The 10759-nt window shown below is 51.1% G+C and overlaps 2 protein-coding genes across 2 annotated transcripts in view; both read right to left on the bottom strand.

The window, feature by feature from the left end:
* Nucleotides 1–3571: 3571 nt before the first annotated feature.
* LOC131214989 (transcription factor GAGA) lies at nt 3572–7351 on the bottom strand. The gene is made up of 6 exons (XM_058209349.1): nt 7160–7351; nt 4968–5249; nt 4479–4854; nt 4251–4403; nt 3828–4183; nt 3572–3728 (listed from the first exon to the last, which is right to left on the bottom strand). The coding sequence occupies exons 1-6, from the start codon at nt 7349–7351 to the stop codon at nt 3576–3578; spliced, it is 1512 nt and encodes a 503-aa protein (XP_058065332.1). The 3' UTR covers nt 3572–3575.
* Nucleotides 7352–9683: 2332 nt separating this feature from the next.
* LOC131205491 (ubiquitin-like-conjugating enzyme ATG3) overlaps nt 9684–10759 on the bottom strand; it is a 45316-nt gene continuing 44240 nt past the window's right edge. The window contains exons 5-6 of the mRNA XM_058197604.1: nt 10386–10678; nt 9684–10315 (exon numbers count right to left, since the gene is read on the bottom strand). Coding sequence (XP_058053587.1) covers nt 10153–10315; nt 10386–10678 — 456 coding nt within the window. The 3' untranslated portion in view covers nt 9684–10152. The remainder of the gene's footprint in view (nt 10316–10385; nt 10679–10759) is intronic.

Here is a 10759-nt window from a genome sequence, read left to right as displayed (position 1 = left end):
TTACGAATTAACTATCGATCAGTGCGAGCATTGTTTGATCTTTTCCTGACGCCACGCCGTGGTGGAGCTCTGTTTACTGCTCCCTTTTCTCGTTCCCTATTTGCTAATGTTGTACTTTAATTTGTTGCCATTGCGGTCTAATTGTAAAATTTGGACAAGAAACTTTCGACGAGAGAAAACAAACAACCAACTCTTATTTCGCTATCCTTTTCTTCTGCGGTCGCGTTCAGTAGTAGTGTTCGAGAGTTTCATAATTTTGCTTGTATGCTTGCATGGGACAAGTTATGTTGTATTATTGCGATAAAATGACACCCAAACATACATGTTGTTTATTCGTATTGTAGTGTTTATTTTTGTCTCCGATCCTGAGGGGGCTATTTAGTATTTATATTATCTTTTTTACATTCAATTGTCACCTACGCGCCGCACCGCACTTCTACCTTGCTAACGCGCACACACACACACACACACACACACACACACAACAGACACACAATGGGTTTTACATTTAGCTTCTTCTTGTGCCGCGACACTTCCTTGTTGTTGTTCCAGAGAGACTCATGTTAGATATTTTGAATGCACATTCTCCCTTTCGTGTTATGTCTTGATTCATTACTAGCACAAGAAGCGAACGATAACAAGCGAGAAAACGAATAAATAATAAAAATGTTTCCCTTCTTTGCTTTATTTGTCTACTATATAGTTTTAGTGAGGGCCTCACTCACTCACTAACTCACAATGACTTCAAATTTATTTCAAAATGGCCACCCACCAACTGCGAACTGAGCCGACCCAATTTTGCAAACTCAACAGGCGTCATACAAAACATACGGTTGCCAAAAACCCAATTCTCGGTGGTTTTCGTGTCCGGCACCATGCACCGCACGCACATTAGTTACAAACACATTGGGGACTCTTCTTAAAGAATGAAAGGAAAACAAGTAAACCTCGAGCCACGTGTGCCCACATTCGGCAAGCCTTCCGCAAGTGTCGTACAATCATCCTATAGCATACGTTTACATGTGGTGTGTATTGTATGTGTCTATATATATATTACTCTATTACACGTTAAAAAGTACTCTAATACTACCTCCCGGGAGGGTTGTTGTGCGCCAGTGTGAAGGGACCCTGTGACTCTATTGTGGGGTGCGATGGAAAGCCAATGGCTTCTGATGTATGTTCAAAAGCAGACTGGCAAAGCTGATTTACAAACCAGTCGTGGCGACATTTAGTGTATTGTTTGAGTTCTGCTACTCTCTTCACTACCGGACGTGCTGTGCTCGGTCAGCGATTACTTCGGACTAGTGCTGTCTGAAGCAAAACGCGTGGCGTGACACCGATGGAACGAGCTGTTGGGCGAAAAATCGCTTTAAAGCTGACTATTTCCACGGCTGGGAAAGGCGAAAGGGTAGAGTGATACTAGATTAGGAGATATTTCGTTTAAAACTGGATTTTGGGCTTCCGTATTTTGTCGGTCTTTCCAGAACGGATCGCCATACACATAAATCATTTCGTTCACATTGCATCCATCGCTCGTGGATTTATTGTTTATGTATGTACAGGGTGGAGCATCTTGCTCGTTCGATTGAATTTCTTGTTCCGCTTAAGATGCCCCGCTAGGTGGGCCCCGCTATCCGTGGCCGTTTGCGGACAGTACGGGACGGCCTCTTCTCCGATGGCACCCCCTTTTGCATTCTTGGGCATTCTACTACTAATTCAATATCGAACCATGCCACGCGTTTGAAACATGCGTTTGAGTGTTGAGCAAACACAGCTTTCCCTCCTTTGCCTACTCAAAGAAGTAACCGGAAGTGGAGAAAAAACAAGAACGAATCGGTTAAAAACTTTGCCATACCAAAACCGGTTACACTTCTCTCTATTGTGCCTCTGTTTACTCGTTTCAAGTTCTTTGCGTTCCCGGCACTATTATACGTTATCTGCCTTCCGTTCATTCAGCGTTTGTTGTGTGTGGACGCGCGAAAGCATCATCATCGCACCCCGTTAATATATTTACAGTTGCAACAAACATAATTTAAAATCCGAAAGAAGGTCAACAATTAAAAATAAAACTTCATTGTGCCGGTGGGAAGAGAAGATCCACCGCTATTGATACGGTGGCCAGCAGCTCCACACACTCATCAGCGTTTACCCCAATCATCATCGTTACGAACGCGTCACCCCAGTCAGTGGGTGGTAGTAGTTTGGAATTTATAATTCAAATCCACACACTCACGCTTATGGCGCGTAACTAATAAAAGATATTCCTAACTTAAATAATCCTGCGCATTGTAGACTGATTTCGTGTGCCACCACCGCACCACTAAAAGGTGAGGTGTGTGCGCGTGAAAAGAAGAGTACAAACTGTTAACACCTTACTCCTTTAACCACACATTTTACCACATCGAAAAGAAAGCAATTCTTTACACAGTTACACGTTAAGCGCGCTTTCGGCTTAACAAGCAATCCTCGTCGCGCGTTTCGCGCGAGGCCTTGAGTTGATGGCAAACCGTAAACAAAACACGTTCATTTGTCTACAAAATGAAAAAATGCTTATAGGACGACGGCAATCCGGCGTGATCGGTACTGTTTCCACCGCCACCGCCGCCGCCGCCGTTCCCACCACCATCGTCGTCATCATCATCATTGCCACCGGTTGCCTCAGCTTCCGTTTCGTCGTCATCCGCGGCTTCCCCTCTTCCCGATGACGCCGTGCTGGTGCCCGGTGCCGCTGCTGCTGCCGGAGAGTTTTCGCTAGAAAGCTCCAAACTCACACCGGCAGCTGTGAGCCGCAACCCGCTTCCGCCACCAACTAGTGTGTGTCCCCCTTGGACCACTTCTTCTTCATCGTCACCGCCAATTACCTCCACTCCTTCGAGATCACCACCTCCGTCACCTCCACTGCTGTCGATCGTGGGCAGCACGTCGGAAGTGGTGACGAAACTGATACTGCGACCACCCCCATGGCCACCTATTCCCCGTCGACTGCCGCTGGCCGTTGTGACGGTCACGACCGTCGACCCACCATCATCATCATCCTCATCCTCGTCGAACCCGTGTTGCACGATCTCTTCCTCCGCCAGCTCCTCCTCACTTCCGTCCAGCCCGTGATGATGCAATATTTCCTCATGATGCTGATGATGGTGCAAAAGCAATTCCTCGTCCTCATCGGTGGCCGTATCGATGATCACACCTTCCGAAGGATCGCCACCATCAGTAACTACGACCCTTCCCGTGCAATCCACTAGTTCGCCTGCGGCGACCGCTGCAGCCGCGACGGCGTCCAGGACAATCTGCTCGTCTCCATCGTCCCCCTGGTCACCGGTGACAATGATGCCACCGTTTGCCACCGCCCCACCAGCACCGTCATCCATCTCCTCGATCACCTCGATACCACCGTCCGGCTGCTGTTCGTCCACAACCTCGCCGCTCACCAACTCGCCGTCCTCGCCAACCACCGGTTCCTCCTCTATTTCGACGTCGACACCGCTGTCGATGATACAATCATAATCGACACCCTCAACTATCTCATAAACGTCGCCTTCCCCTACCACCCCGTTGTCGACGTCCGCATCGTTCTAAGTCAGGCGATTCGACGTGTCCGTGCGACGTTCCTCTATCGTGTACACGGTGTTGCCGACGCGGAACAGTTCCGTGTGCGGGCGCAGGGTGGGTTCGTGCGTTCCGATGATGCCTGCCTCGATCGATTCACCGGTGCGTATCAATGTGGCCTGTGCCGGAAGAACGGGATTCCAAAATTGCGCAATGAGTCCTGCGGTCTTTTTGTTCCGCCGCACCACACCCGGCTGCTGTCCCGTTTCCCTGCTTACCTGATTGAGATTTCCGATGGCTAGCTGATGGCCGTCCAGCGTTTGTACCTGCGCGATCGAGAGCGAAGTCGTGCCGTCGGCGTGTTCGTGCTGCGTAACGACGTGTTGCTGTCCACTAGCCGCCGCCTGTTCCAGCTGCTGAGCCTGTGCCTGGGAAACTGTAACCGATATCGTGCCGTTCGTGTCGATCGTGGTCTGTCCCTGTTGTGCCTGCTGCTGGGCTTGCTGCTGCTGCTGTTGCTGCTGAGCCTGTTGTCCCGTGGGGTCACCACCGGTCGTTACCACCGTTACCGTTCCGTTATTGCCAGCGTTTGTTCCGTTTGCTCCGTTTGCCTGGTTTGCGTTTGCGCCTTGTCCTGACGAGAAAACAAAACCGGAGAAGGTCATACTTGCGCAGAGAACGGGGCAGAGTGCCGCCTGTACCTTTCTTGTTCTTGCGAACACGCTCCTTTTTGACGCCCGGTTTTTTGAAGTGTCGCAGCTCGAGATGACGGCGCAGGTTGCGTGACTGTCTGATGACCGCCTGGCAGATGGGGCAGGTGGCGGGCTGTTCCGATTGTGACTTGCTCTTGATCTCTGTTTGCGGGCGGAGAGTACAAAAGTAATACGATGAGCGATTTCAGTACCGGCCGTGCACTACTCGTAACTCACTGATAATGCCTTCCTTCGTGTCCACGGGTGTTCCGTCCGGGTTCGTTTCCTTTTTGATGTCCTTCACCACGGCAGCGGCTGCCGCGGCGGCCGTCACACCTTCCTCGGCGCTGTTAACAATGATCGTCTGAATTGTGCCGTCCTCATCCGTTTTCATGACCTTGGCGTTCTGGGCTCCTCCAGCGTTGCCGGCAGCCGCACCGACGGTACCTTGGCCAGCATTTTTCTTGGTGCGCTGCTTGCGCTTACGGGTGGGCAAAAATTGGCTAATCACGTCCTTGGTCACTTCGTCCGACATCTGGTCCGGGGTGATCGTCTCAATAACCTGTGCCTGTACGGTTTGTGTCGGTGCGAGGGTCGTAATCAGATCTTCCGTCTGCAATGGGAGAAAGCGAAGGGTGACGATCACAGTCACCGTGCGTTCGGTTTGCAATGTCGGTGGCCAGAGTTCGGCGATCGGAACCCTGTGGAAGTCTCTTATTTACTCACGCAAACATTGTTGCCCACGTCGATCACGGCCTTGACGTGGTTCTGGGGTACGAGCGTCGGGTGGAGCTGGATTGACGTGGTGTACGTTGTGTTGTCGTCCTTGTGCGAAACCGTCTGCGGGGCCAGTCCCTGGATGTTGAGACAGTGGGCTGCCTGCAGCAGCGAAGGGAGCTGCGAATGGTCCACGCTCACCTCACCGCGGTACACGAACTCGAGCAGCGCCTCGAGATCGTTCGCATTCACCCCGGCCAGCATCACGACCGGATGTTTGCACGGTGTGTTCTGTGTGTGTGCGCGTGTTGTTTTGTTTTGATGCCGCAGGTGCCACCGGGCGGGAGCACAATGAAGCGAAGGTTCAGAACCAAAACAGAGCGGGAGAAAAGCGTGAAATCGAAGAGATAGTCGTCGATGTGGTTGATGAGTCCGGGTCGTTCGTTATTCATCACAACAGAGCGCGTTGTGGATCGTGCGAATGATCCAAATCCGGAGAGCAAGATCGTGAGAGTGGGAGAGAGAAAGAGAGAAAAAGAGAGCAGTGTTACAACTTTATTGATTACACAAAGTATGCTGTGAGTATGCTACCGGTGGTTCGAGGCGCCACTCTCTGGCATCTTTTGATGCTTTCTTCTTATACTCCTTTCTCTATCTTCTACTTCCCGTCATTGCTCTTATCAGTTGGCATTGACGTGTGCTGTTTTAGCGTGGGTTCTACGTTGTACCACTGCTAGCTTTCCCGCACCAGCCATTCCACGTCCATTGCGCATGCTTCGGAAGTGCTACCCACTGTTTTCATCCCACAGCCAACTAGGTCGCCCAGGGAAACATTCCAGAACTGCCCAAAGGAAGCACCAACAGTACAGAGCAAAAAAAATGCACCACCATTCACAAAACATCTCAGTGTGCAGCGTTGCTCTTCGCGTCGGTGATGACCTCTCACGGCGCGTTTTTCTTTTCTCGCAGAGTGCGCGCGCGATTTTCATGTGTGCAAAAAATCAAAACAGAGCAACACCGCCGACAGTGGAGGAATAGAACCGTTTTGAGCGAGAGAATTCTATCTCCGACAAACCGACGGAGTTTGGGGGCCACCGTTTCACTGATTTGCGCGGTCATTCTCGCGCCCGCTCGCCGTTTCTCGCCGATGGACGATGTGTTGACGACCACCAATTGGGGGAGTTGCGTGCGTTATTTTGCTCTCAACTTTATTGCTATCGCTGTTATTTGTGGCGCCACCATCGTCCATCTTCGGTGGCGCGAAACGGCGAAAGAGTCCGCGCCGTGGTTTGCTGAGTTGGAGATAGCGCGCGCGCTGCGACTCTCTAGTCACGAACACGCCCTCCTCCACTCGCTACTCCGTGTGGCCGCACCAACAACGCGCATTGCCTGACGTATGGATGTGTGTGCATGTTGGATATATATAAATAGCACCCCCCACAAGTGGAACGAGATTCTTTACTGAATTTCCACGGAATTCGTCAACACACGTGTTGTTTCGTTAAAACAACGGCCGAACAGCAATTTGGGTTTATTTGCATCCGAAAACAAAGCCCCCCCAAAGGAGATTGACAAATTCGCTCGCCGAAATAAATAAGAATCCGTTCAAAATAGGATTTCTCTCATTCTCATTGAATGTCCAGTTTGTTGCTCTGCTGGCAGCACTGTCATTGACACTGGAACGCGCCGCGCTCTCTTTCTCTCGCATTCGGTGTTACTGTTTCTTCTCAGCGCTACAATTCAACCGTGCGAGAGATATTGACCGCCACCGTGGCTTCACTCCCTCTCCTCTCCTAGCTCGAAGTCATTTCCAGTAACAATGTTTGCGCTGCTGACGACCGTAATGAGGTTTGTTATTTGTAGGGGCGGGAAGCATTACCATCCCTCTCCCGCTCTGGCGCATGTTCTTCTGCGTCAAGTGACAGGACCAACTTTCTCATGCACTTTTCGGTTTTCCTCATTCTCGCTACAAGCAGCAGGCCATGCTAAAAATATGTTTTCTCTCGCTCACCGCCAACATGAGGATGTCCTAACGCGCATTCTCTTTACATTCGTGTGCTCACATACACATTCCTGCTCTTACACGCGCACGCTCTATATTTAACTTGGCAGGCTTGGGAATCTCACTCTGCCTTCAGGTTGCGCTGAAAAAATCAACTGCTTTGGCCACCCACCCAGCACCCCCACCCGCATTTTCTTACCTTCAGCAGGTCCAACAGAAATGGACTGGCGGCGCAGAGGACTATCTTGTGCGCCGGAAAGCTACGCCCCCCGGCGGCCAGCGTAACATCGACCAAGTCCCCATGGCACCGCAGCAGCTGAACCGCGGACACCAGCGAGGTTCCGTAGTCGCCCCACGTCAGGCTGTAGAGTGAATTTATAGGGAGCGACATGCTCACCCGTGCTTCTCACGCTCACCGAATTCGCTGCTCACTTGCTCACTTCTCCACGTACCGACGGCGACACACGATTTGGTGCGAGAAAGAGTTGTGGCAATCTCTTGGCCCGCAAAGTTGGCTTTCTGCTCACTCTGCTCGCTACTTTCACCGTATTCTTTCTCGCCTTTTTCACTGGCGTACACAACAATTATAGATGGCTATCGCGAGCGCTTTGCATGCCTCCCTTTTTCGCTCTTCGCACCTCACTCACTCACTCACTCTTTTGCCTCGCTGCTGCTCTTGTGGAGGGTTTTTCTCTCACCGCTGCTCACTTTTCGCTCACGCAACTTCTCACCGCTACTTTGCTGCCGATGTTTTCATCCCTTCTGCGGGTGGGCGAATCACGGTACACTTCTATTCTGAAATGTTAAAATATTTTGCTTCCAATATTTGCAACAAACCACACGGAGCGTTTAACACACCACAGCTGGACACATCCCAAACCTCGCGTCCTACGTTCTCGCACTTAGCAGGCCAGGAAAAAAACCTCACCAGAACCCGCGCGCGTATACACACAAACACACGGACGCACCAGCACGGTCTCACTCACTCGCTTACGCTCCCAGCGAAGTCGCTCTCGCTCGCTCTCCTCCGCTCAGGTTTGCTTTATGAGTGAGGTAAAAAACCACTTCTTCCGCTCTCTTCTAAGCTCTTCTTCTTGGCACACTCGACCACTCTACCGACTGCTCCCGAGCGCAAACACCAAACTGGCGCTGTTGGTTTGGGAGAAGAATCTAAAATCTTGGCCAGGGAATCGCGCGAGACGACCGAAGCTCGGAAATCGACCAACTCGCGCTAGGCTCACTCACCGTATGATGGTTTCTCGCTCCCGATTGCTCTTTGCTCCGCAGTGCCGCGGTCGGCGCGCTGGTTGCGTGTGCGTGCTCTCAATCGCACGGTCGGAGTCGTCACGCACACTACGCCGCCGCAAGAGTAGAAGAGCTGTGCTCGCACAATCCACTCTTCTCGGCGTACTTGCCGCTTCGCTCACACGCTCTAGCCTTCGCTCCCGACGCTTGGGTCTCTCCGTTGCACCCGCTCGCACGTTCGGCCCCACATCAACGTGGAACGGGAATGTTTCTGGCCGTCGCCGTTGTCAACGGGGGGGATCGAATTCACAAAACCACCGCGATGACAGCGCAACGACCCAGCAGCAAAAGGGGCAAAGTAGGCAACGAGCTGCTGCTTTTGCTGACGGCCAATGAAAACTTATTGGCGCCGCGCGAACCTGCTGTCGATCGGCGCACTTTCTGCATTCACAAAGATCCTCGATCCTTCGATCCTCCTCCAAGCACGGCCACCGACAATAACAAATGCCGTGCTCTCCACTAACCCCCGGAAACACTCCGTTCTCGAGAAAGTCGCGCTCGCCAAGATGGTTTGTTTGTTTTCAATTTTACACTATTTTCGCCGTTCTCACGCCGAGAAAAAGGATAGCGCTTTGGTCGAGAAACAAACACTCCTCGAAAATATCGCTCGAGCTCTCGAAGCTCTGGGCTCTTTTTCTCTCGAGACAGTGCGGAATTGCTCGCGTTCCTCCTCGATGCTCAGAGACCACCGGAATGTGCTGGCCAGTCACGAGGAATCGGCCACTTGCGGCAGAGGCGCCAATTTTCGGGCGCGTGTCCCTCCGAAAGAAATCCGGTGTTCCGGCCTACTGCGCCGATGAAGAGGACGACGGGTACGCAACGCAGAACTCAGCGGAATCGACAGGCTTCGGGCGCCAATGGATTCTCGGTGGTTTCAATTTTAGAATTCTACCGCCAAACCGTGTAGGAATGCGCCCATTTATTTGCCTTTGAAATGCACGTGTGAAACATATGCTTGCTGCCCCATTTGATATGCGCGGCCAACGATGAAATCGATCGAAGACTGCTGTGAAGAAGCAGGCTGGCGGGAGACAAACCGCGGATCAAGAAGAAGAAAAAGCGCGTACGAGCAGGACAGAGTGACGGCGGAGATGGATTTCGTGTATGGCTACCAGCGCCACCGAGCGAGAACGAAAGAGCGAATGGTGGTGGCTGAAAATCTAAACGAAAAAATACGGGAGTTGGGTCGTTTTCGGAAAAATAGTAACCGTGCACAGGCGCGCTTTTCAGCACTCTCGAGCAGCGAACCCTGTGTGAGAGAGAGGGAGAGAAATAGAGACCGACCGAACGACGGAAAATTTACAAACAATCGCCATTCGCCAACATACATTGAACAATATTTTTCGGATACACTACCGTGTCGTAGCGTTGTTTCCTAGTTTTCGGACCATCGCATTCTACAAGTCTTGGCTGGCTTATTTGATGCTTTTATTACGAGCGGTGCCCCATGCACTCGCAATGCGTTTGGTTTGTACCGATTTGTATGTTTGCGGAAGAAACACCGATAAAACTACAAAAACGGAAAACTGAAACAAAGTGTAATGAACGTAATTTACAAAAATTAATTATCATTACCATTACCAGCACGACAGCGGAGGATTGAAAACGATGTGACCTAATGTCGTGATGATAGAAAATAATGTTTTCTGAGTCATTGTCACAAACCTTCTGCGTTACGGTTTAAATCCTACACACCCGTGTACCGGAACGACTTAAAATGAGAGCTTTTCCACAACGATCACGGTCGCATTAGCAGCAATAGCGGGCAGCAACAATGAATATATTAACACCTCTTCCGGCAATCGAGTTATTGCTATCCATCACATCCAAACCGTTGCGTATGCGAAGCGTCCACGTTAGGGGTCTCTTGCTCGCTTGCTTGCTCGCCTACTTGTGGTTGGTGATGTTGAAGTTCTGAGTAAAATCGTATTCAATTGTTGGAATAACGGTTTGCACAAACTTCAGGAAGATGATCAGATACATGTGCACTCCGAGTTCGCCGCCGCCCTCCTCAACGGTTTGGATGATTTTCTTCATAATATCAGCGTGTCTGCAGAAGGATGGATAAGGATGCGATAAGATAGCGAGACGTTTGTGTTTCGCTCGCTCGTGTCACTCACTTGCACGGATGCACCGACGCCATATTGGGGCCGGGTAAATTCGGGTGCGATTCCATGGTGACGGTTTTCTTCGCATGATCCTGACTCACGTCTTCGTACATCTGCTCGACGGTCAGCAGCTTCCGGTTCTCATCGTACCCAACCACCCAAAGACGGGGCGTTTGATAATACTTGTCGTAGCTAATGTGCAGATCGTAGGTTCGCGTACGCACGACGGATTCACCTTCCGCTTCCAGCGTGGACACAGATGCTTCGGACGGTTTTTCATTCGGTGCCGGCAAAAGTGCGTTCGACTGTGAAGAATGGAGAGCAAACGTAAAACGGGTGTAAAAAATGGCTCGTTTCAAGAGCAATCGGCTTGCAGTTAGGATTTA

This window comes from Anopheles bellator, chromosome 1, assembly GCF_943735745.2.
Source record: "Anopheles bellator chromosome 1, idAnoBellAS_SP24_06.2, whole genome shotgun sequence".
Lineage (NCBI taxonomy): Eukaryota > Metazoa > Arthropoda > Insecta > Diptera > Culicidae > Anopheles > Anopheles bellator.
Note: the sequence above shows the minus strand (reverse complement) of the source record. Positions and strands in the feature narration are given on the sequence as shown.

What these genes read in the sequence shown, in the direction of transcription:
- LOC131214989 (XM_058209349.1), bottom strand. Translation starts at nt 7,351, where the DNA reads ATGTCGCTCCCTATAAATTCACTCTACAGCCTGACGTGGGGCGACTAC. An exon ending in TTCTGTTGGACCTGCTGAAG is followed by an intron (nt 5,250 to 7,159) that starts GTAAGAAAATGC and finishes GCACACACACAG; the next exon opens with AACACACCGTGCAAACATCC. An exon ending in CACGAAGGAAGGCATTATCA is followed by an intron (nt 4,404 to 4,478) that starts GTGAGTTACGAG and finishes GCCCGCAAACAG; the next exon opens with AGATCAAGAGCAAGTCACAA.